This window comes from Ptychodera flava, chromosome 12 (genome assembly GCF_041260155.1).
Source record: "Ptychodera flava strain L36383 chromosome 12, AS_Pfla_20210202, whole genome shotgun sequence".
NCBI classification, from domain to species: Eukaryota; Metazoa; Hemichordata; class Enteropneusta; family Ptychoderidae; genus Ptychodera; species Ptychodera flava.
The window spans coordinates 14,034,206-14,061,914 of NC_091939.1; the positions used below are offsets into that span (position 1 = coordinate 14,034,206).

Below are 27,709 nucleotides of genomic sequence, written 5' to 3' on the forward strand. Positions count from 1 at the left end.
AGCAGTTACTGGCTACCCAAGCTTCACGACCCCAACCCCCAACAATCAAGGTGACAATATGCATTTAATCCTGTTGTGACATTGATAAAGCAACTTGGGGCAGGTCTACACAGAGCAGTGAATATGCCCATACTTGCTTGAATTATCCTCATCACCTTAGGGACGGTCTCAGATTGTCGCAGAAGTTCAAAAAGCGAAATTTATTCGTTTAGCGGGGGAGGGGGTTTGACCTCCATTCAATTAGTGAACTTCACTTTCGCACTTTTATTTTGTGATCACAAGTTTTCGTGTGTTTATTTTAAGTTAAAGAAAAACTGCACACTCGTGCCAACAAATTTGTAATTACTGTTTCCATTTCGTTTGTGCCCCAAACACAATTTACCTATAGTAACATTGTATCCTAAACATTTCATTCATCAAATTATACAAAGAAAAAAAAGTATCATTTTTTTAAAAATGTGCTGTTTATAAGCGTCTGCTCTAACCACTAGATGTCTTTATTCTCACTAGTTATGCACCTGGTCATAGTCATTTTAATATGATTGAACCATAGGCCCTCGAGAAAAGCGGTTTTTCTCGAGGGTCTATGATTGAACATGCCTAGGCCCCTTTGTCAAAGCTTCTCGCTTATTTGCCGCCTTGCCGAGTACAAGTTGCGTGTTCGCAAAGACAAAGAACAGCACAGGAAATGCAAAAAGGGAAAGTAAAATAAAATGAAACTTTATGCGGTAAAATGCCCTGTTAGTACTCAAATCTGATCGATAACTTTAATTGTAATGTGGCAAGGGGAATACGTCTTTAGTAGCTATAGCAAAATGCAACATTGTACTCTCAGGCAGACATGAACATTTCGCACTTTTGAAGTTTCGTTTAGGGGGAGGGGGGAGGGGGTTTTGATCTAAACGAAGGAATTTCGTTTCTTGAACTTCTGCGACAATATGAGACGGTCCCTTAGCCGCAGGTGCTTTCGTGATTTCATTTTTATCACATTTATTTCAGTTTAAAATTTACAGCACATGACTAAAAATTGTCCATGCTTATCTCTCCAAAAAATGTTGTTAAATGTTCCTTGGAAGCTTCAACTTAAGGCTTCTCTCATTCTACAGCCTCCACTTTAAGGTTTTGCGGAAGTACGCATGAGCAGATACAGCAGTGGGTGGTCCGAGAAAACAGTATATGTAGACAGTTCCATGGTATAGATAATTACATGTACATGTATGTCTTTAGTTTAGGAAGGATTCTTTCTGTGGGCGTAGCCTTAGATTCAGATTCAAAAAGTGCCATTTATATCACATATTGAAGGTTCAATCTAAACAAGTATCTCTTGAATAACCACTAGAACTCACGCATCATTCTTGGAAAAAAATTGTAAGAACAGGTAAAGTTTTTTTTCACTCAGAGCTTACATTGAAAATATTCTCAAAAGCTTTCTCCTTTTAATCATTTCTGAGAATTTTAATTTCATTATAATTATTGATTAAGAGTATTACTACAGTACTGATATTAGTTTACATGAAGTTGCAGACAACTCGCATTGTCTATCTTGCTGAATTTCAGCTGATGGTTGTTGTTATAACTTTTTCCTTTCATTGTTGCAATCCTGGAAAACGGTTTTAGAAGTTCCTTTAAAACGATCTGTGCTTGAGATCAATTTCTATTGTCAGGAAGGGAGAATAAAAGTTATATTTAAAGACATAAACAAGTGTATGCCAATATAAACACTGCACTGTGGCTGTATCTAAACCAAAACGAACATTTCAAATAGACTTTATCAATTACATGTAAGATGATGCACATCTCTAAGGTGAAACATGTAAGCTTTTGCTATAACTTTCCCTCAAAGTTTGATAAATGACCAAATATAAGGAAAATAATTTTTTTTAGTTTCAAACTTACTCCAAGGAGCTGTAAAAAGAGCCCCCAACCACAAGTTTTACACCACAAAAGTATTGTAAAATTTTGATATCTGTCCCTGAGATTTATCTTAGCTTAACCCTTTTCCTGCCGAGCGCCCTTGTCCGTTATTCTCCCAAGTCAGTAGAAAACCGCCCCATAATATGTGCCTGCAAAAGATTGGCTCTCCTGCATGTTATCCTGCCAGGCATTTTGGCAGAAATCGCCCATTTTCAGGGTAGTTTTAGCCGTACTTATACGTGTTAGACTTCGATAATTTCTACATGCCCGTAGATAGGGGAAGGAGCTCAAGGGTTACTGCAGAAAAAAATTGAGGTCACCGGCTTTGTTTGCCCCTGGGAGTGCGTCATTTTATTGCCGTTTCATGTTTATTTTTTCGGAAATAAACTCCTTCAGTATTACGCACGTCCGCTAGGCACAAACATCACCTCACTCGTCTGTTAGTCAGAGACCCTGAGGGTCGTGCTAGGGGTGCAGAAGCACCGTCAAACCTGTCCTGTTTCCCCAGGGTAGGGTCAATTGACGTATTGACCTTAAACGACTTGGCAGTGTAGCACAAAAACTACGTTTTTGCCGTTGTATTAACGACATGGCTGAGCCATTGAAGCACAGCTCAACGTAGTTTAGCCAGCTCAGTTGGGAGTTGGCTTACGAGTGTTACCGTTCATTACTGACTTAATCGAGTGGTCCTCAGTCAGGTACGGGTTTGTACCGACATGGCTTGGGCTGCAGCTAACCAGTGATAACCAGTCACTACACCCAAGTCTTCAGTTCACTTTTGCGATGCACGGGTGCAACGCAATATGCTTCCATTGTTCTAGCCATCGACGTGTCCACATGCCTGGCAGCCATATTGTACTGCTAGCTGGTTTGCATAACAAAAGCAGTCCCTGCTAAATGCAGGCGGTATCCCCGTACATGTAGCATATTGACCTTATGTCACCTTTTGAATTCTCTGTACGCAAACAGCGTACGTAGTTACCAATGCGTCGGCAAGAGGATACGTTTGCCTGCAAACCAGAGCCAATACTTCAGACGATGGAATAAATAAAAAATCCAAAGCTACGTCCATTGAATGGCACGGCCAAGGCGGTGAAGGACATTGCCTGGCTTGAACTTGCAGAGCTGAAGCCCAGCTTAGTACGTCGGACACCAGTTTGTAATGGTATTTCCGAGTCGTTCATATCCGTTCCATGGGAGGAACAAGTCGAGCCGTCCCGTCAAAAATACGTTCTCATTTTCAGTCACGCACAACTGAATAAGTGACTTTCGTCTCGCACTATCGGCATATCTGCCAAGTCGTTTGCAAGAGGTAGCCTTCTAGATTAGCATTGCCGAGTTGGTCAAGTTCGGCAGCAATCTCTATAGTGCCAGGCAGCCAAGTACGTCCAACTCCGCCAGAAAACGTCACCATGCTATCCTGCCAAGTCCGCTAAAAAGCGGTAAAAAAAAACCAGCCCCCTCGGGTGTGGGGGACTGGCGGACAGGTTTCTGCACCTTTCCCTGTCTATCTACTCCCTGCGAACCCATTTCGAGGGAAAAAGGCGTTCCTTGTCAGAAAACCTCTCCTCGGATGACCCCTAAACGCACAGGGGATAGCAAAACGTAGTGCCGTCGACTTGGCAGGAAAGGGGGTACCCAAAAAGGGCCCGATTTCCACCGGGTTGGGAGAATAACGGTCACCAGTGCTTAGATTCTGGCTACACCGAATTTCAAGCGGATTTTCACCGACTTGGCAGGAAAAGGGTTAAACAGAGCACAGAATGTTAAAGGTATACTGTCACCTGTTCCAATTTTGCCACAGTTACCATGGAAGGAGAAAATCTAATCAATCATAGATTTAAGTGGGTGGCTGCTTTTTAAAAACAGTACCCTCACATGAGCATTTTGACCATACATGTATATTGGCATATTTAGATTACAGGTGACTGTATACCTTTAACCCTTGTAATTTATGGTGTACATGAAGAGTACCGGTATGCTTCTAGAGTCAAAGGCAAGTGCCTTTATGGTGTTTTCTATCCTGTTGAAAACCCCTTGCCATCCCTGTTATGTGCTTCCTTGTTTATAGACTAGATTTTGTAAGCCAAATGTTTTAACACAGTGGGATAGCACCAACTTCTGGAAGCAAAAGGGAGAGAGGGCTTGTTGGAACTGATTTTCTTTTCACCCATCAACCACCATGGCATATGTCAATTTTGGAGTATGGATAACTTTGAAAAGATCTCTGGGCTTAAAGTTAATTATGACAAATCAAAGGTTTTTAAAATTGGGTCCCTTCATCACCAGAGGATTAACTATAACATTCGTAATCTGGTGGTATGGTCGAATGGTCCAATCGATTGTCTCGGAGTTATCATTCCCCTAACTGATAAAGGTACTATTTTTGAGTTGAACTATGTACCCAAAATCAAATCTATGAGGTCTGTCCTCAACACCTGGTCCACAAGAAATCTTTCTCTTCTTGGAAAAATTGCCATTTTGAAAAGTCTTATCCTTTCCAAGCTATCCTACCTTGCTTCTGTTTTACCAAACCCCCCTGAGAAAGTTTTTCAAGAAATAGATCGTATAATTTTCAAGTTCATTTGGAATAACAAAGGAGATAGAATTAAGAGAAGTACGCTCATGAACGATCGAGATTTAGGGGGCTTTCGTGCTCCTAATTATAGAGTGACTTGCAAGTCGATGAAGGTCGGTTGGGTATAAAGACTGGTTGAAATAAAACAGAAAGCCCAATTAAAGGTATACTGTCACCTGATCCAATTTTGCCGCAGTTACAATGGAAAGAGAAAATCTAACCAATCACAGATTTTAAGCGGGTGGCCGCTTTTTAAAAAAAGCGCCCTCATATGGGCATTTTGAATACCAAGGAACGCCCCTTTCACCACATATGGGCATATTTAGATTACAGGTGACTGTATACCTTTAAATCCATTTATAGTTATCTGTTGTCGTCTGTTGGAAGTTTATTTGTGTTCCAATGTAACTTGCATACCCGGGATATCATGTACCATCATGTATTAAAGTATATCCTTTTTTGTATGATATGATGTATTCCTGGTGTACGCTAAATTTTAAGAAGGATGTGTACTCCCAATCAGAGGCTATAGTACCGGTATGGAATAATTCAAATATTCTGGTTGCTGGAAAAACTGTATTTTTGAGAAATTTCCATGACAGTAATGTAAATTTCATTTCTGACTTTTTCCTTAATGGTGTTAAAATGGATTATCAGACCTTCACTAATAGATATGACATATGTATTGATTTCATTTCTTATTATAGTATTTTGAAAGCAATTTCTTTGTATGAGAGAAAACACAATATGACTATGCGTTTGCCAATGAATACTTACCATTCTGATATTTACAAACAAATATTTGATAAGAATTCATCTGGAATTGTGTATTGGAGTCTTATAAAAGGAATTGTAACAATGCCAGAAAAGGCCATGAGTTCTTGGTCGCTTTTATTTTCGACAAAAACATTTGGAAGAAAATTTTTTGTCTTCCATACAAATGTACTATAGAAAGTAAAAGTAGAAGCTTTCAATTCAACCTTATTCATAGAAATATTTTTACAAACACAATTTTAAAGAAAATAGGTAAGATTGAGAGTGAAATGTGTAATTGTTGCTGTCAAACACCCGACTCCCTTCTTCATCGATTTTGGACTTGTCCCATTGTAACTGCCTTTTGGAGAGAATTTACTCTGTATATTTTTGATTTTTTTAACATCGATATCACCCTTGATGCAATGTCTGTCTTCTTTGGTTATGATCTAAATGCTAAGGACATTCTTTTGGAGCATTTACTTATTTTGGCAAAGAAATATGTCAACAACTGTTTTATAAATTCTGCGAGGTTGTCAAGTTCTGCTTTTATAAACACGGTCAGAACAGTGAGGGATGTAGAAAGAAATATTGCTGTAAAGAATGGAAATCTTGAGAAACATTAGTCAAAATGGAAACATTATGTGTAGTCCTTTTGAAGTTTCCTTTTCCTTTTTTTGTGCTGTGTAGTTTGTCCTTTGTCTCTCTTTGTTGCTTGTTAGTTTTTTTGTCAGCTTCGTGTAGCTGTTTTGTCTCTGTATCTTTCCTTTGTCTGCTTCATAATAATAAAAAAGCCCAAAAGCAGGTATAAGTTGTACGCAAAAAAAAATTTTGGAGTATGACAACAGAATATATTTTACTGAATAAACACATTGCCAAACATAGAAACCATAGGCATGCAGATGTACAGCAGATCTGACTGTGCTAAAAGTGGATAGGGAAATGATTCAAATATGAATATAGATGTCCCTGTGTGAAACAAAAATCTGCAGGCTCATCCTTGTTATGAGGTAAAAATATACTGACTAAAAATAAAGATTTCTTGACAGGCGGAGGATTTCTCAAATTCCCTGAGTCCCATACACTGACATATTGAAAACAAGTGTACTGAGTCTGTACAACACTTTTTATAATGTGTTCTTTTTATTCCCGAGTAGAACAATTAGCAATACACACCAGCGGCTGCCGTGGGGCTCACATTCACTGTCAACGAAGAACACGCAGTTTGTAAAAATTTCGGACTCAAACCACTCTATCAACACCAAATAGACCTCATTAATAGTGTTTTACAAGGAAAAGACTTTTTCTTTGCACATGGACGAGCAGTGGCAAGTCTCTCTACCACAAGGCCAGCCGCCCCTCCCCCCAACCCCATTGTGTTTCTTGAATGTTACATGTCATACCCAATCCATAGTGCATTGGTGGTGTCAGTATCAGGTGTAGCCAGTCCCACGCTGAACTTGACCCCGCTAATGTATAGACGTTGCCGACCGCAGGCGTAAAACAACATCGCTGTGTAAATCCTGTTGGTCAAAACCATTGCTCAGAAATTTCCTTGACTTCAATTGATGTTATAACTTTATGTATCAATCACTTCATGTTCACATTGACCGCTCTCTGCTATCGTGCTGTTTGTATAATTGTCCATGCAAATTGCGGGCCCTCTCTCTCAAGCACAGTGGTATGCTAAGCTCCGACTGTCTCTACAGCCAAAATCACAGTCCTCGGCAAATTGTACAGTTGTTCAAGTTAGATATATGTATCATTAATTTGTCATAAAAGTTATGTAAACAATGGAATCAAACCAAGAGGTTACAGTTAGTTTGCTACTTTGAAGAGGGGCAAGGTTGGTTGCAGGCCGGGATCTCTTGTATTCATGGTGTCACTGCTGCGCTTGATCATGGAAGATAAAAGTGTTGATTTTGAAAGCTGTTCACGTTAGTGCTACATGTATCGGAAGAGATGCAACAGAAACAGAGGATCTCAGAGCTGGAAAATTTTCATTTGCGTACACAAAACCCAAATCAATCCACGATCGACCTGACATGACTTTTGTACAATGTAAAATCAATTCGTTCGTGATTGTCTTATTCTGATGACAAATTCTTATGGATAATTAATAAACCCAATTCATACTTCCATGGTCTCCAAACATAATCTGCCAGAGGTTGATTTTTGCATGTGTCTGCGGAGCGGATATCATGCTCTGGCTCATGAGATTGTTTTCACTGAACTGTCTTCACCCATGAGATTGCCCTCACCTTCCAAAATCAGAAACAACTTTGGTAGCGTTTATTTTCTTGAGTATAATACATTCAACTGTTTCTCAACAACAAACTGCATACCCTCACATTTATACATGTATGTGTGAATGGACTTAAAGGATTAATTTTCCCATTTCGCTGAATGGACAAATGGCACGTTGCTCAAGCTATGGACGTGCTCGTGGTACACCAATGCTCAAACTGGGTGAAAGTTTAGTACTTACTAAGTTTAATGGCAAACAATTATCTTACCAAAGTGAGCCCTGAATATAAGGGTTTTTCAGGCTACATATTAATTAAAGGAAAATAAGGCACACTCCTACGAATAGTCTGCGGTTTCATTATCAAAATACAGTATAGAGGTTACACACGTAAGTACTTTACACACAATTATTGCTTGAAGGAGCCATTTCTTGTCCTGGATGATGAAGAAACATGCACGTGTAACAGCAAAAATGTCAGAATGATGATGCACACAATTCACATTCTTTTGGAATAAATCATGAGAACAAATGATCAAAATAGGGTGATCTACCACTATCACCTTACCTTTATTTGGCCCCTGAGCACCTTTCTTGAAGAAGGTCTTGACAGTCTTAGTCTTGGGAGCCTGGTGTTGTTTTCTCTTCTCTTCAAATTTGTTAAATGTCAGGGGTGCCTCCCCATTGGTGCTGCTTGGCGCTGGCTGTCTTGCTGCGAGCCTATTCGGGAAAGAGTGTGACGTACATACATGTAAGCACATTGTCAAGAGATCACATACATCTACAGCAGTCACAACTCGGTTTGTAAATGCCCAAATAACAGATTGAACATAGAGTTCAAATATACGCACAAAAACCATGTTCATAAACATACATAGAAATACATGTCTTTCCTCATGCGTTTGTTCAGATACATGCAGGTTTTACTCATACTCCAGTCACAAGATATCTTGGGAGTACCGAGTCCTTTGGACACCACTTCTGGTACATCCATAGTACACCTAACACGCGCATTTGAAGTGACTCCGGGACAGAGAAAGAAATATCAACAACTGTGACAAATATGGACAGGCAAAAATCACACACATAGGCACACATACATTTACAAATACACTAAACACGATGACTGGATGACAGACACAAGTTCTCAAGGTAAAAAGGTCTCCAATTCTCAGTAAAATCCTTCCAAATGACAAAGAAGGAAATCCCTTACCGACACACACAAATTGCATCAAACAGCTTGGCAAGGAGGCGTAGTCCTTGTTTTGCGAGTAAGTTGAACATTGTCAAGAGATTTTTCTGTGTAAAAGATATCCTGAAAACTGTTGACAATTTCTGTGTCTGTACATAAGCACATGGCAAATTACACCTTAGTAGCAAGCCAACTCTGTACCACTCTCTAGAAAGACCAAGTGCACGGTTGTCTTCAAGGAGACACATGAGTTAGACTATGCAATGGTGTGGGGTGAGCTACATTGTATGTTTCACTGCTAAATCTGGCTTCCAGACACATGGCCCTCACTGTACAGTGCATGTGGGGATTCACGAACACTACTGAGAAGATGAGTCTGGAATACACCTAATCGATGTTGTACATGTATTTGACTTAGTATGCTGGACCACAAATTTAAAGCTTCTCTTCTTTGTCTTCAATGTGGGGACAGCACGAATCCTGTACCATCACTTCCTTGTTAATGCTTATCAGACACAACAGAAATGATATACTTCAGGAACATTTATTCATTTACCGACAGTTTCTTGCAACTGCTGGTTCTAGTGTAAATATAAGTGGTTTTTTCCCACACCAGGCAGTGTGTCTTCAGTGTGGCTGGAGAGATTCAATACCGAAAACAAATGTACATTCTGGTACGATACAAATTTCTCCAGCAATAAGTGGGTCTACTCACATTCAAATTGACTAATTTTGGCGATTTGCATGTTGTGCCTTCTTAAATGCTTGCATGAAAGTCTGGCACGTGCGCCAGAGTTTCTTGGTAACACATTAAGTTCTTGATGTCAAGAAGCCATCAAGACATCAAATTATTGACGTAGAGAAGCCAAGATGGGAACGTCATGATGCCCTTAACTATTGTAAAGAAAGGCAATGTACCCTTGACTCTTCGACATTTGTGAACATCTTGATGCAATGTACGGTACATGTATGACCTTGCATTTCAACTAACAAAAGAGTGACCAGACATCTATGAAAACTTAATTTGCCACATGCATGTATTTAATTTCCCCTTAGTATTAAATAAAACGTATCTTAGGAGGGCATTTTACATGTATTATCATGTCAGTCCAGTAAGGTTTTGTAAATGAAAATTTCAGATGTTAACAGGTTTGCCGGAAAAAGTAAATTAGTTAATACAGGGGTCCAAAGTCTGAATGCAAATCATGTTCTAATGAATATCGAATAATGGTTCTTCACGAAGATTTTATTTTGTATGAAACTGTGAAAATGTAACAAGTAAATCCAGATCATTTTCAGAAGGAAAGTGATTTTTGTAAAAAATGTCAGTTACAACCTTCTTGCAATGATGCTATGTTATATATAAACTACAATAAATGAGAATTTCGCTTTGGTATGGCCCACCATTAGTATGTTTATTACTTATTATCTCTACAATTCAATAAATTCTGAACCAATGCTATTCCTCTGTGTTTTATTAAGCAGCAAAAGAATTGTTCTGTTTCACAGATTGAATACTAGATGAAGATTACGTTGGTCTCGATACAAAATATTCTGATCGATAAATTTTGCCAGAAAGACGAGGACTACTTGGATAACAAGGTGCAATATTACATTCAAAATAACAGCTCATGAGATCATTTTTATGTATTTGCTTGTAGTTTTCATTCTGGTTGTAAAATATCCTTCTTGCTCTACTTCTGAGATGACAAATGTAAAATCATCTACCATCAAACTCATCCACAAGGCCTGCATGTGTCTGCTGTCTGATGTTAATATTGATGACTGAATTTTGGCCTGGATTAGAATTCACTCGTCAACAATATAAATATTGGATATTTTAGAATGGTGCATAGCGTCGTCAACAATATAAATATTGGATATTTTAGAATGGTGCATAGCGTCGATAGTACCATGTACCAAATGTATTTGACAAACTCAAGGGCGAGGAATAAGAAAATAAACTTGTTTAAAGAACAAGGCGATGAAATATTGTGAAATGTGTACAGCTATATATATTGCCCTTGTAATAATCTAAGGTATGAGTTGTCAAGTTAGGAAAATGTACCTCAAGACAAACATTTTTTACTTCTAAATTTTGTCAACAAGACTGGAGACTGTTTTTGCGTATGATTCATTAAGTCACCATGGGTAGCCATTTTTGGTGACCACTCTCACCAAAAGGATGTGCCACTGACTATAAAACAGTGTTCTCTTTGAACAAAGTAAATTTGAAAAGCTCACCTCAATAGGCTCAGTGTTGGGAAACTTTATAACTTTTAGGGTAAGCTTGTAATTGTGAAAGGTACGGGTGAAATTATGCGTTTAAACGCTTAATTCTCATCCCTCCATTTTTGGATCAAACTTTGCCATCAATGGGGTTGGTCTGAACCATTGCAAAGGGATTAATCTTTTCCTGGCTGGCCTGTAACCCATACCATCCTAGCAAGTAAGTCTGCAGCTGTACTGAGCCATAACCTATTTTCACTGACTTGCCAGGTCTCATGAGCAAGACTGTAATGTATGTATACAGTACTTGTGCCCAGCTTGGCAGTTTAAGTCCCCTAAAAATCCACCTACACATATAGTGTGTCTCCCTGGACTAACACTGTAGCTAGAGATTATATACATGTAGCTCTGGACATTACTGAAGTCCAATGACTTGGCCGGATAGTGGCCCCTGAATGCCAGCTTCTGGTCACCCTGAAAATCAATGCAGTTTCCACTGGCTTGCCATGATTAGAGTTATCATTACAGTGATGAGGTGGCCTTGGTGAAGTGAAATTCTTGTTTGGTGTGCCTAGTATTACCTTGTTGCCTTGAGGGCGTCACTCTCTATCTGGGCTTCTTTTGCCTTCTGGTAAACATCCCTGTAGCATTTGGAGCAAAAGCCCTGCCAGGCCTGGTTACCATAGAAACCGCAGCCATTCTTACACAGCAGCTCAGACTCGTTGACGTGGAAACCCTTCTTCTTCTTAGTTGTCATCTTGAGTTGTCATAGAAAATCATAATTTCTGCAGAAGATAAATAAAGATGTGAAATGATCAAATATTGCCTGTAAACTACTTGCATGGAAATCAGTGTTTTTGCTAAGGTTGGCTGGGAATAAATATTGCTTGGTTTTGGGAACCCTGGTAAGATTCCTGCTGTCTGCTAATCTGATTGCATTGATATACCAGGAAGAAGAACCCCAGTACCATTGACCTGCTTTTCACCCTCAACAAAAACACTGGTATATATGGCTATGGCATGTAAAACCGTGTAAATCTGACCACCAGCATAAATCCTGACGTACAGATAAAGAATAACACATAGGGCAATATCGCGATTTGTGGCCTGCCCAAGGGATGGCGATCCTGACCATGATGGTGATGATACCTGAGCTGCAGGCCACAAATCGTGATATTGCCCTATCTTCATGTGTAATCAATTCTATTATACCAAACATTTGAAATCATCACAAAATTCAGTATTTGTAATGTGCGCATCAAACAAAAGGTTGAAATGATGTGCAAATTTTCGAATGACGCGTTTTAAGTATCTCATGCAAGACTTCCTGGTGAATGTACACTACGGGGCATGTGCGAGTTTCGAATAGCTACATGTAGCGCGGGAGAGTTGACGGCAATAGCAAAGTGAAACATGTTAAATAACATTTTTGGAATGTCATATGGCCGAGTTTTAGTCAATCATGAGACAACTGCTATAGGTGGGGTGCAATAATACACATTATTTGGAACTATACAATGTCTAATGTCTACACAGTTATAACAATAACATTGAACAGAATGTCAATGTACATCAGCACCTTACAGCACAGGGCTAATCATCTCATCTGTGTCTTATCACAGGTATTTTGGCAAATTCTGCATCATCTGTGAAACATAACATTATTGCATGATAACTGTAACCCTTTCATCAGAACTCACCATTGATTGACAAAAGCAGACAGTATATTCATGTAGTTGAGAGCATATAAAGCAAGGTACAAAAGACTGGTCAGACGGGCTGTATACTGACAATTATGTCACCTAAAAAGTACCGGCTTGTCCAGCTCACAAGGGGTGTTCAAGCAGTGAAACTGAGAAAACTTCAGCAGAATTTAGAGAGCCAGTTGCTGTAACTTCTGATGGATTTTTTCACTATTTTTTTTGCCTGTAAATTGCAGGTTCTTATAAACAACAACTAATTTGTTTGTCAACACAATGTCTATATCTGTAAAACGCACTGTTGTTGTTTATACATAATACTTGAATTCTAGCAAAGACCAGAATTCACTTGTCAACAATAACAAGACATTCTACACATGCACAGGCTGAGTCGACAAGCTAAATCTTAAAATACTGTGTATCTCTACATACTTTAGGGAGTAGAACTAGAATCTGTAGTTGACATTAAAACAACTGAAGTGAAAAATCAACAAAAAGTTACAGCTACAGTACTTGCCCTTCAGAATACAGAGCATATTTCTCTTTCAGTTGTCAGTTAGGAAAAATACCGTCAATGACGCTGTACCTTCTCTAATGTGTGGCCAGGTCAGGTAATTGGTTGTTGGAATGGAGTTGTTGGCAAATAGTTGATGATGTAGGGGCATGAGGTGGGATATGGACCCAAAGAACCCAAAAGATGATTGAATACATCAATCAAAAAAATTCTAAGCTACAGTATAAACTGCCTAAAGATAGTTCAATGTGGAAAAAAGTTAAATAATTCAGAAATAAGAATTAACAGTTCAAAATAGTAATGACGCACTTCCCTACTGACCTGAGTGCATGTGAAATACTCAACCTGGCATCTGTAAATTAAATGTATACCAAGTGATCATTTTAAGTCACTTATAACTGTTTTTAATGGATTTTCCAAAAGAGTCCTATGGAAATGATGAAAAACGCTTATCTGGTCTTGTGTTTGTAAAACCTCATGGCTGAAAATTGTCATAGTATTGAAAAAAAATTGAAAGTGAAGAAATTACTGTTTTTAATAGGCATATTTTCCTTGAAATACATGACTGTGTAAAGAATATATGCTAAAAGTGTTTAAAAGTAAATTTCTTTTCAAAAAATAATTTAATCTGTGACCAAAGGATTTTTATTCTTTGAGTTTGCAAATTCAAACATTGCAATTTGTTCAATCATCTTGTGCAGTGCAAAATTTATAAAATGACTGAAAAGTAAAAAAATTGGCAGAATTACAGTCTTTGTGATGTAAAATTATGGGTTGACATCACGGTAATTGTTAATCTGTTCGAAGTACTACTATAGTATAATTTAAAACAGAAAAGTTCATGCAGAAACGGTAACATATATTGTCAGCGATGTAGTGTTAATTTTGACTTTACATCAAAATATGCCTTTGCTGGATACCAAATATATAGGGCGAAATATTAAAATCAGACATGTTCAGCAAAATCCACACAACAGCATTGATCCTTTTCTAATTTGATTTGATTTGCTAATGTTATCCTTGTATGACAGTCAGTACAATATGGAACTTGAACACAACACAGTGAATAAGTATGCTGTAAATGAAATGGTGTGGCTGCATCCACATGCAGCAATACGAGTGCCATTGTATCTCATCCCTCATTTCCAACCTGTCCCATCCCTGAAAAAATAGTTTGGTCTTATATTTATGATGTTAATAATTTCTGTATTTGTTAAAATGTGCGCATCTCAAAAACTTTTGATCATAAACATTTTTACTGTTTTTTATGGCTGACCAGTCAGTTAACCTGTTTATTTTGAATATTTGCGCATTTTTCCTCAGTATTTGACATTTTCAGAATACCTTCTTATTCAATTTGTCATTTTCTAAAAGTTAAAATGCTCCTTTGTGTGGTCAAGCTTTCCACAAGCATCAAATGTGGTACGTCATATAGGAAGGTCTGCCTCTAGAGGGCGGGCATCATGAACAGTGTTTGTTAGTTATTTCCTCCACATAAACTTCTGATCGTACTGTAAACATCGAACATGGCCGACGTCCGATTTTCCTGTCTAAAACTTTCACTCATTTTCGTTCACATGACTCTGAAACTCCAGGAAACGATTGGGAAGAAAGAGTTATCTTGAAATATTGAGGTACTCGCCGATATTTTGCAAAATTAAATGAGAAAAAATGCTAGGAAAATGCCGACAGGCTTACACAATGACCGTTTTCAGACTCAGAGGCATATGATCAGCTGCAGATTATGCAACAGGCCCATATCAGGTGAGGCCATGAGGGGATATCCACGCAACTCAGTACCAAACACTAGTAGCGCACACAGAGTGAGCAAATACCACAGGGAATTGAGTAATCTTGTTGTTGTTGTTGTTGTTATTGTTGTTGTTGATGGTGATGATGATGATGATGATGACGATAATAAAAAATATTAAAAAACAATGTGTCATTCCTTGATGTTGTTTGTCGATGTTGTAGATAATTGTAAAAGAAAACTGTTATCGTGACAAAAAAACGACGTAGGTCGCCCAGCCTATAACTAGTATAAGCCACCTTCAAGGACCAGAAAAAACACCCCATTCACGAGCGATCGATTGAAATGTGCTATCATAGGCACTGAAATTTATCTCACTGACCTAATTTGGGCTTCACTTGAACTACCGACCTGCAAACGAGTGGAAAAACGGCGATTTCCAAGTCGTACCCGGTCAAAATCGATCACATTTGAACTTCCCGGTCGATGGTGATGGCTCTGTCGTCACTGGGCATTTAAATTGACCAATTGGGGGCCCTGTAAAGGCTGCTTTACAGTGCCTTGATTAGGGGCATCTCGATTCCACCCTTGCTTGTATAATAGGACGGGAGTGACGTTGGGCGACCTACGTCGTTTTTTTGTCACGATTACAGTTTTCTTTTACAATTATCTACAACATCAACAAACAACAGCAAGGAATGACACATTGGTTTTTAATATTTTTTATTATCGTCATCATGCCATTGCCATTGTCTACAGCCTTTAATCATACATCATGCAGAGATATATACGTATATATACCATCCTTGAAGTTGGGGCATTATACTAGTGATTCCTACATGTAGGTGTACAGTATTTACGCTGATCTGAATGCAAGCAAAACACTTGTCATGCACACATATATATATATATAATTGATAATATCAATACTTCATACTTAATGATTTTATGAAAATGTTTGATTGACAATACTTGTACATCACAATTATTTATCTTTACTAAATGTGTGATGACAAAATGCAGTGGAGTGAGCCAGTGTGATATCCAATTTTACACAACAGGGGACTACACTGTTGCTTAGCAAATACTGCTTTACGTTCACCTACCATTTCCTGACAAGATCTTCATTTCAATGGACATTTTTACTGTAACAATTACAATAAAAATTCTTGCCACTATTGATGATGCAATCATTTATACAGGAGTGCATGCCTTTATTATGCGTTTTACATCAAGCTGTGGTAAATAAATTCAGGCAAAATACACATAAGGGGAGAACCATTTGATTTTTGGGGGGGTATGGAGGAAATGGGTATGGGAGCAAATTTTTTTTTTCCTGTCACAGTGACAGCAATTTTTTTTTCTACTGTCAGAGCTGCGTCAATTTTTTTTTTCAAATGGAGTAGCAATGCAAATTTTTTTTTCTTTGTCATCAAGTTTGTGATGCGTTGTCATTATTTACGGCCTGAAACTCAGAAATTTCGAGTGACACCCCCCCCCCCCCCCCCCCGTCAACCATGATGAATTTGAGTAACTCCCCTCTCTAACTCTGAAATTTTGACTGATACCCCCCACTTTGAAAAGTTAAATACAAATACATGTATTTGTAAAATTTACAAAATACAGCAACAGTAAAGACCTTTGAAATCCTGATGTACTCTGGTAGACTATCGTCAGTTATCTCATGATGGTTCAAAAAAAGTGAACCCATCAATATGAAATTGCAAGTCACAATAAACTAAAGATATAAAAGCTCACGCAGTACCTAACCATATAGTATATTGTTTAATTTGGATGGGTATTATGACAGGGTTTTCACTAGGATATCTGACCGGGCAGAATTTGAAAGTACAGGGGGGGGGGGGGGGAACACGCGAGAGGCTTAGGGGAAAGTGTCACAGGGGCTTTCCCCTATCTTGCATGGAAATTTTTCAGATATTGATGTGTGCAATGATGCAGTCTGATGCAATCTGAGAGGTGTTTTTTTAATTTTTTTACTATGTGAGACTGTTAGAACACCCCAAGGGGGAGAGCACAAGAGGGGGTTTCCCCCTCTCGTATTGGAAATTTTGGGAAATTGATGTGTTTAACCCTTTTCCTGCCGAGCGCCCTTGTCCGTTATTCTCCCAAGTCAGTAGAAAACCGCCCCATAATATGTGCCTGCAAAAGATTGGCTCTCCTGCATGTTATCCTGCCAGGCATTTTGGCAGAAATCGCCCATTTTCAGGGTAGTTTTAGCCGTACTTATACGTGTTAGACTTCGATAATTTCTACATGCCCGTAGACAGGGGAAGGAGCTCAAGGGTTGCTGCAGAAAAAAATTGAGGTCACCGGCTTTGTTTGCCCCTGGGAGTGCGTCATTTTATTGCCGTTTCATGTTTATTTTTTCGGAAATAAACTCCTTCAGTATTACGTACGTCCCTAGGCACAAACATCACCTCACTCGTCTGTTAGTCAGAGACCCTGAGGGTCGTGCTAGGGGTGCAGCAGCACCGTCAAACCTGTCCTGTTTCCCCAGGGTAGGGTCAATGAATACGTACCTCCAACGACTTGGCAGTGTAGCACAAAAACTACGTTTTTGCCGTTGTATAACGACATGGCTGAGCCATTGAAGCACAGCTTTACGTAGTTTTGCCAGCTCAGTTGGGAGTTGGCTTACGAGTGTTACCGTTCATTACTGACTTAATCGAGTGGTCCTCAGCAGGTACGGGTTTGTACCGACATGGCTTGGGCTGCAGCTAACCAGTGATAACCAGTCACTACCCCAAGTCTTCAGTTCACTTTTGCGATGCACGGGTGCAACGCAATATGCTTCCATTTTCTAGCCATCGACGTGTCCACATGCTGGCAGCCATATTGTACTGCTAGCTGGTTTGCATAACAAAAGCAGTCCCTGCTAAATGCAGACGGTATCCCCGTACATGTAGCATATTGACCTCATGTGCCCTTTTGAATTCTCTGTACGCAAACAGCGTACGTAGTTACCAATGCATCGGCAAGAGGATACGTTTGCCTGCAAACCAGAGCCAGTACTTCGGACGGTGGAATAAATAAAAAATCCAAAGCTACGTCCATTGAATGGCACGGCCAAGGCAGTGAAGGACGTTGCCTGGCTTGAACTTGCAGAGCTGAAGCCCAGCTTAGTACGTCGGACACCAGTTTGTAATGGTATTTCCGAGTCGTTCATATCCGTTCCATGGGAGGAACAAGTCAAGCCGTCCCGTCAAAAATACGTTCTCATTTTCAGTCACGCACAACTGAATAAGTGACTTTCGTCTCGCACCATCGGCATATCTGCCAAGTCGTTTGCAAGAGGTAGCCTTCTAGATTAGCATTGCCGAGTTGGTCAAGTTCGGCAGCAATCTCTATAGTGCCAGGCAGCCAAGTACGTCCAACTCCGCCAGAAAACGTCACCATGCTATCCTGCCAAGTCCGCTAAAAAGCGGTAAAAAAAAACCAGCCCCCCTCGGGTGTGGGGGACTGGCGGACAGGTTTCTGCACCTTTCCCTGTCCTTGGACTCCCTGTGAACCCATTTCGAGAGCAAACGCCGTTCCTCGCCCAAAACCTGTCCTCGAACGACCCCTAGCGTGAGCAAGGGTTTGCTACACGTAGTTCCGTCGACTAGGCAGGAAAGGGGGTACCAAAAAGGAGCCCGATTTCCACCGCCTTAGGAGGATAACGGCCGTGGCTGCTCAGCTTCTAGCTACACCGAATTTCAAGCGGATTTTCACCGACTTGGCAGGAAAAGGGTTAATGGTGCAATCTGAGTGGAGTTTCAGGTTGTTTTGCACTCAGTAAAACTGTTTGAAAATGACATTGAACACTGCAATATTTTTTCACATTTTATGCATGATCAGTGTTTGTGTCACAATATTCAACAACCAAACAATGGCAATTCAATTTGTGAAAAATAGTTGTTTGCCAGAGACAGAAGATAAATAAATATACAGGAATGGAAAATCTGTGACCTTCTTGTGTCATTTCTCCAGCTGCCAGCTTCTATGAAAAGCATGAATATGGTATGTTTAACTGTCAAAATGGTCATTGAACTGAGGTAAATGAAAACATGTTTCTGTGATAATAAAGGATGAATTCACAACAGTTCAGTTGATGTGAAATTGATGTGCGCCACGGTGCAGTGTAGTGCAATCCGATAGGTATTTTAAATTTGTCTTTTACCAGTAAAACTGTTAGAAGAGCCAAGGGGGAGAGCAAGAGAGGGGGTGCCCCCCTGACTCGCATTGAAAATTTTGAGAAATGGATGTGTGCAATGGTGCAATCTGAGATGTGTTTCAATTTATTTCGCCAAAAAAAATTGAGTAACCCCGCCCCCTTCTTCCTCTCCACATTTTGAGTAACGCCCCCCTGAAGTTTTCAATTTTTTTAGTGACCCCCTCCCTTGTATTTCATTATATTTGTTGTTCCTCAATTTTTCATTGTCAACTTGTACGTCTTCCTAATATATTTATATTGAGAGAATAATATATTGATTTTAACACTAGTTTATTGACTCCTGTCTTGTGTTTTAAAATTTTCACAATTTACAGAAGTCAAAAAGTCCCCTTTAGATAGTGCCTATGCCATTGAGATATTGCAACAGAAATCCTGAAATATGATTTCTTGGGTCAGAAAAGGGAAGGAAAACATTGAGTGTATTGAGGTGTAAAGTAGACCTATGTAGTGCATGCTCATATCATAAGTGCTGGGAAAAAAAACATAAGAATTGCTTGCGGTAAAAACATTTGCGCCGCCTATGGCGGCGCGCCGGCAAAGAATACATGAGAATAGGGTTTCCAAATTTTGCTAATTTCTGGTGCATTATGACAATTTTTTTTTTCACTTCTGTCTGTTATGACAATTTTTTTTTTCTCAGGCCATGACAGGATCAATTTTTTTTTTCTTCTATCTCACCTGGCGACAAATTTTTTTTTCTCAAAATCCTCCATACCCCCCCAGAAATCAAATGGTGTTCCCCTAAGAGAGAGCCAGAGGACCAGCTGATGCAAATCCCCTGCACTACACTACATGTACATGTACAGTACATTCCAAATACACTATGTCAACAATGCTTTCCCACTTGTGAAGGTGGTTGAACACGGTAAACAAAGTTGTTGTTTGGGGAAATCTACACTAACATGTTCTGATGGAAACATTGGGTCATCGTTGAATCTTACAACATAAGATGGGGCGCCATCATGTCTTTCACTTTGGAGTGATTCTCTCTCTTTTGCTGATGTGTTACTTCAATAGGGGAAACTCCAGGCTGGCATGCTTAATGGGGATTTCCACTTTTTTTCATTATGTTACTATGCTTGGCCACATCTTTGATTGAAAGATACTGTAGATAACGAGTTTCACTTTCACATCCTGTTCACCTTGTTCCCTTCACAGCTTGGAGTGTGCTGTACAATTTCAGGACAATGAATATCCCACTGATAATAATAAGATATTCTCAGTTCACTTGAATATTGAAACAACGACACTTTGCATATTAAATGAGTATTTCTTCCTTAAAGCTAGTATGCGTCTCAAAAGTGAAAGACTTAAACTTTTGCTCAAACTTTCCTATAGGAATCTTTAAAGCATTCTATTTCAAAATCAAGAATAGAAATCGGGGGTCACTGTGCAAATTTTGGTACTAGAGAAACAAATTACCCAAGATTTACTAATATTTGAAATTCAAAATGACCGCCATCCCTGTGTTAATTCTAAGGAGAAAAATAAAATTTTTGAATTTCGAAAAACTAAGCCAGTAAAAAGTTTCCTTACAGCAAGAGCTTTAAAATGAACCCCAACAAGTGGTAGATCAGAAAAGATACTACAATTATACAGTGTCGCTCAAATTTGATCAGAATTGGTATATACCAGTATGGGTTACCAATGATCAACAATAAATGTTGTTTCTATCTGTTCAGTGGAGGAAAATTCTACGTTGATGTTATGACAATGATTTCTGCACAGTACAACCAGTAAAACAACAAGAAATATTTAAACCAGAAAAACAAGAATGACAAAAATAATTAAGGTCTAACTTTAGGTACTGGAGGTCAACTTTAGCAACATGCACATCAGAAACAAGCCCCTCTTAGTTTAGTATAAACGGTCTTCCCCATCTACTGTCTATGGTTGCAGCTGGTCAGTTAATATGTAACAGTTCATAAACAATGACAGGAAATGAGTCAAGATCAGTGGAGTTTGCCTGTTTCTCAATGGCATGCCTCCTGTACATTTGCAGGATTTCACTTTTTCTTACCTCATTTGCACATTTTTGACACTGATGTGTTCATGAGAACAAATTCACATCTCAACCCCTGCATCTACCTGTACACCAAATAATGAGATGGTAGCTTTGGCGGTATGGGAGCCTTTGTGTGTGACGGACATACATCCAAACATACCCACAAATATACAGACATGCAAATCAGATACAAATGAACTGATTCAGCTCATAACCTCACATTGGTAAACCAAATGTGAGCTAAAAAATTGTAAAAGTTTGAGAGTCCAAACATCTGTCCCTGAGGCGCGTTCTACCTCAAAATAATATTTAAGAAACGGCACTTGTCACTGAGGTCAGAATTTGTACCTGAAATCAATATGGGTTTGATCTTCATTTGCATATGAATATTTTTACAAGCACTAGGTATGCAAACATATCAATATGCTGCCCTTATCAGTGCAATGTTATGATGTGATGGAAAAAATGTCACTTACTAATAAAGACTTTTCTGTATTTACAAAATTTACTTCCCAAATCAGGTATTCAAATATTACTTGGCATATCAGTTTTACACACAGAGTATCAATGCCTCTCCCAAACAGGATTCTTGGTATTAAATTTACTTGGTAAACGTGTTTTGTATCAGACCATACAGCTTTTGAACATACATGTTCTTTTGACGTATTTGCAAACCATTTACTTGATGGCTGGAATTTTTTCAGAGTGTATCGTTTTCAAAATCAGCTGTTCCATGTCACTACTATTCTCAAATCAACTTCACAAACAAAGCTTATCTTCGTGTACATAGGACTCTCAGAATTGGTCTGCTTCAAACATTTGACTGCTTTGCTTGCTTGGGCAACGGCCTATAAATTTCACCGTCCACTTGTCTATCATGACTCAGATATTCTGTTATATCTTCGATGTGTGTTTTTACAGTACTGTATGTCACTTGTTACATGAATATTTACAGAGTGAAACTCTCTTGTAAAATGAATAGTAACATAATAAAATAAAATAAACAACTATAAATAAATAAATAATTATATAAAATGAATGGTAGAACATTTCTTTTCCTCTGTTCTGGAATCTGTTATGATGTTCAAATAGGCATGAACTGTTTTGTCCTCAGAAACTGTCATACAACACATCCAACCTGTCCTGCATCTGATGTATCTACAGAATACCGTACAACTTGACGGCAGTCCAGATCCAGTGCATTGATAGGAAAAGCAGGTACATGTACGTTGAAAATCCTTCCAAGGTGATAGGGGACAACTTTACAGACACAATACACAATCCAATCAGTAAGCATTTGATATATTGATTACTACTTAAACGCTAGGACACAATGGATTTTCTGCAAAGTACACATCTGTAGGCTAAGTGATCGGCAATGTTGCGAAGGAAAAACTATCAATATCATTCAATAAAGTGGCCTGAACTGATCATAGTTTCTGAAAGTTTTGTTGGTTACATTTTCAGAGGTATAGCATACGGCTTTCTCTCTTGTTGGGAAATGAAGCCCCAGTCTGGATATCACAACACACTTGCTATGGCAACAGGGATTACAACACTGCTATATTGAGTAAATATGCTTAGCAGTTTGTTTCATATCTGTACATAGGTTAGGAACCGGACCTCCGCTACAGATCCACTGCACAGTCAATGTAAATGATACTTTATGTAACTTAAGTACAGAGTATGACTCAATTATCACATGCACGTTAAGTTGTATATTACTAGTAACAAACAGTACACTATGGCAACCATTGCAAGAAAGCCTATATCGAGCTGAATAAGCGTGACTTTGGCAGCAAATTTTCGAGGTAAAAATATCCAATATTTCAATGGCCATATGGAAGAATGAGGAAAAACTTGTTTGCTCTACCAGAGTACCTACATGTAGATCAAGGTTTGATTATATTACAATTACATTTTAAAGCTGCCAGCTGATGTACATTTTGAATTTCAGAAACAATTCCTCAACAACCACGAACACTTTGTGTGTAAAATAACAAACAAGTGTAAAATTAATCCCAATCAGGATATTTCACTTCCCTGCATTTTTGTAGACCTTTAACCCTTTCACCACCATGGTTTGGCCCAAACGTATTGTTATCAATGGTAATTGTGGACTTGTTTACAGGGAATTGGGGGTGAACAGGTTAATGTAGGTAAATGTTCTGGTTCCAATATCTGAAGTTAATCCCAAAAACTAATTTAATATTACATTCTGTGTAATTTGATATTCCACTTCAAATGTCAGTGTTTTTGCTGTGGGCGGTGAGCAGTTAACTGTCAGCGGGGTTCCCCTTCGTATACTATACATCAATGCAATCAGATTGAGGAACAACAGCAATCTTACCAGGGTTCCAAAATTATTTACCCATATTTCTCAACCTTAGCAAAAATGCTGTTTGTACTACAGCTGGGCATTGGCTGGATAATACCTGTAAACTCAAGATTAAAATAAAATGAAAATTCTGTTTGGCTTTATAAACTGCAAGAAAATTGGTGTATTGAACTTCTATTCCACTGATTTTGCACTTCACAAATGATACCATTGGGAGAAAAGAGAGCAAATTACCTTGAGATAGGACAGGCCTGAAGGGAAAACTTTTGAATGTCATTTGTAACCGCCACACTTCACAGAGCGAAGAAACATGGTACAACTTACTACTAGAAGCAACTTTACAGTTAAAAAGCAGCTTATGGATTTCAAACAATGGAAATGATACATGTCCCGGTATGTATACCTAAAAACAAAACTCTTGACATAAATTGTTTGATCATTTTTTAAAATCAAGCTTGATGTTCAGAAAAAAAGCACCATCATCACTGAACATGTGATTCATGAGTGAAACTGGCAGACTTTCTATTCATTACGGACTGAATTCTTCAAGTGGGGATAAAAAGGAACTACAATATACTTAAACTCTGAGGAGTCAACTCCTACCATATTTATCTTCTACATAATAGTTTTTACTCCCAATAACGGCAGAAAATAAATATCATTATTAAAGGCCACCAATGATTTTCAATTTGCTACTGATGGCCTTGCACAGCTTTTTTTAGCCATGGACTAAAATAACTAACCTGTTCTTGTCTTTACGATAAGAGCAGGCATTTCTCACAGCATAAAAAAAAACACACACACAGGACAGGTTACAGAGGTGAATTCCATTTGACAATGACCTCCCATGTAATTATCAATGAAATTCATGAAATGACCCCGGATGACACATGATGTCAAGACTGTTGATTGAGAAGGCTGAGTCAGCCTTGAGTAAACGTTCAAAGAAATTCTTTCCTTCATTCATACAATCCTATACAGAATATCCTGATTTACTCAATCTCACTGTCAACCAATTTTACTAATTTGCCAAGAGGTACACTTTTGTTGAAATCATGTACCACATCAGTTTACATCTTCCATTTCACAGAGAATAAGGGGCGTTATTATGAGACTAGGTCTTGTAATTGACCCACTTGAAAATTTTGCTCAGTACAGTACGCAAAGAATATACTTGAAGGAATTTAGCTGCTGCTTTAAGTGCATTGTAATCGTAAAGAGAACATCAAGTACATTTAGTAGTAATACTGGTGGTGCTAGTCATGTAATACTGAATACATGTATTATAATATCTAAGGACGGCCATATTCGTTGTCAGCTGCTGTTGTGGGCGGTAGCTGCTTTTTCTCGCCCTTGTATCACGGGAAGCTGATGTTAACTGTTAAACCAAAACCACCCGTGACCCCCATGTCTTCAACATTCAAGCTTGTGGTTGGCCAGTGATGTAAATTATCGCATTGGGCTGGAAAACCTCCTCCTAAAGTTATAACACTCAAAAATACAACATCAAAGACGACACGATAGGTAACAGATGTCTACGCGAATGATGTCACGGAAGTAGGCCACTAGTGCACTGCAGGCGTTCTAAATCAACTCTTTCCAATGTTGCCTGCCATTCGCTGCTTTCGCATCGATGTTTCCGTCCTTGAGAACGTTTCTGTCCGTAGCATAGCGATTTGTATCGTGATACAAAACTGGAAATGTCTATAACGCGTTTGGATTAAAGGTGAACGGCATTTGAGAGGCGATTATTCATTGATCGATCGGCTGTATGCAAGCGTTTGTTCGCTGACAACGCGAAGCCAAACAAGATCTGCGAGAACAAAATGAAAGAGACGAGTGTCGCACGTCACGTGCACCGTACGCTGAGACACTGGATCGCTCTAATGATTACATGTCTCAAGTACAACAGGTCACCGGAACCTGGTGAGATTTACATTTTTGGGATCCACGACTACCAGAAATTAAAATTACGATTTGAACGAAATCACTACGGCCCATGTTACCGGCTAAACAGGAAGAACGCGGCCAGTTGTCGTCGATGAACATACAGATATGTTCCGCCGTTTACAAAATAAGCTGTCGTGCGAAGAATAAGGGAAAAGATATAGATCAAATCGATATACTCACCTAAATTTTACCAAAATATCAGATAACAGCGGTGGAATTCGATGTTTTCAACTCAGATGGGAGTAACAGCTCACCACTATTACCGTTTATGAGTAATCATGTGACTGTGTGTCACCCGATGTTTCGATCCCACAATGCACCGCTCTCAAGTAGTCCTGCTGCTCGTACGTGGGACAGTGTTCGAATGTACACTGTACGATGCAATGCCTCCGCCTTCCCAATACAAATCGAATATAACAAAATAAAAAACTATAAAGTAAACTAATTGAGTTACAATCACTTCAACATCATTACTTCATGCAGCTACAGGGTAAACCTCTTCTGTTATGAGATCGGATAAATTGGCTTAGGCCTAAATATCATTTCCTTGGAAGTGAGGGGGGGGGGGGCAAGCAAGTAGTGATTTGACTCCTTTCAATCTCTATTTTCGTGGCCCTTTATATATAAGTCGGAAAACCAACCGCCTTAGAATGATCATTGTTTGCACATACACGGCAGATACCTCATCATAACACTGTCTTTCCATACAAATGCCCTTTTCATTGTTTTTCATGTTAGGCCGTGTTAATAAAATTCTTTGTTTGCCGTCCTTGGATTTTTGAAAAACCTACCAGCCAGCCAGCAAAAAAAAACAAACACAGAAAAAAAAACACAACACAGATCAATCGCATAAACTCTAACTTTTCCATCGGTTTATGGGTCACAAGTATGAAAAAATCATCTGTTACATTTACAATGCAGTGTTTCTTATGCTCTTCATTAGCATGCTGAAAACAATGCGTGGAAACAAAGGTTATATTTGTATAAGTACAACAAGCATACTTAGAGTTAGGTGACTCTGAGTCTGAACAAAAATTCCATAATAAACAATGGCAATAAACACTATACCAGTACATAATGTACAACATGTACAGTGTGATAGTAATCAACTGGTTGTGTTACGAAGATCTACAGATTGTCTCTGACGGAGATTTATGCACTCAGTCTGGGTGGTCATAGGTGCCAGTAAAACTATTAATTAAAATAACAAGATCTCAAATATGAATAAAAAGCATATTTGCGACAAATGCTACTTACGTATACGAGGATGTTTACAAAGTTTTGAAGAAAACAAAATATATTTGAATTAACACCTAATGAAGGAACCTAAGAATTTCACGTAATGAGTTCAATTTTGCAACGTGTCTAAGTGACATTTGTATATTATTCTTGCAAAACCTGAACATTCCACATATTAAACTGCAAAAGTTACTGAGTATAACAAAGTATAGATGTCACTCAGAAAACAAATGCTAAACATCTTGGTAAAAGGTGAAACTACTGTCTCTTCCATACAACACAGTCCCTCTATCCATAGTGGATAGAGGGACTGTGCATATACAATTAGAATTTTTGCAGTAAGAAGAGTGGGTAGCTGAGCAAATCATAACAGCCTCGAGTACAAATCCTCCTTTTTAAGTGTCAAATAAATACAAGTCCTGAGCACTGTTTCTGCTGAGTTAAATGCTCCATTAGCTGTAACTTTAAAGGCTATTTATTCTGAATTTTGTGTATCAACTAGTCTTTTACCCGAATTCTAATAGCGCTGATCTCGGTGTCAGGTTTGTTACTATATATAGCTGCGCGCGCGACTTCGAACACCGCTGCCTGAAAATTAGTCTGGTTCCCTGACCCATTTCCCCGGTAGAGGGCGTGGGGAAATATAGGGTCAGGTACCGGCTAATGTAAACATGGACGCTATTGGGTTAAAATAAAACAAGCTGTGATTGGATGAAAGTAACACTTGTAACTTTTTCTCATGTTTCTTGGGTTTCGCACTTTCATACGGTGGCCCCTACACGCCACGGAACTCTATTACTTATGAATATAAACTCTAATTTTTCTTGACAATATCTTTAATATTTGTAAGAGATTTTATTTCTCCACCGCAAACTTTTAATTTTGTACGGGCAACTTTATCTTAACATTATCTTAACTTTAACTTCTCGAAAGTATTTTTAGTTTTGACCATAAACAAAATATGTTTCTCAAAAGTATTTTTTATTTTGTAAAACAAAAGTAAAATTTTTTCAAGATAACAAACTCCTACACGTCATGGAAATTTATTACTTTTGAACATAAACTCAT

The 27,709-nt window shown here is 38.6% G+C and overlaps 1 protein-coding gene across 2 annotated transcripts in view; it reads right to left on the reverse strand.

The window, feature by feature from the left end:
- LOC139145074 (rab5 GDP/GTP exchange factor-like) overlaps positions 1 to 25,718 on the reverse strand; it is a 34,294-nt gene extending 8,576 nt beyond the window's left edge. The window contains exons 1-3 of one of the 2 annotated variants that reach the window (XM_070716017.1): positions 25,583 to 25,718; positions 11,493 to 11,696; positions 8,059 to 8,210 (exon numbers count right to left, since the gene is read on the reverse strand). In XM_070716017.1, the coding sequence (XP_070572118.1) occupies positions 8,059 to 8,210; positions 11,493 to 11,668 (328 nt within the window). In that variant the 5' untranslated portion in view covers positions 11,669 to 11,696; positions 25,583 to 25,718. Of the gene's footprint in view, positions 1 to 8,058; positions 8,211 to 11,492; positions 11,697 to 20,011; positions 20,101 to 25,582 lie in introns of those variants that run through there. The other variant, XM_070716018.1, reaches the window with a different exon arrangement.
- Positions 25,719 to 27,709: the final 1,991 nt, after the last annotated feature.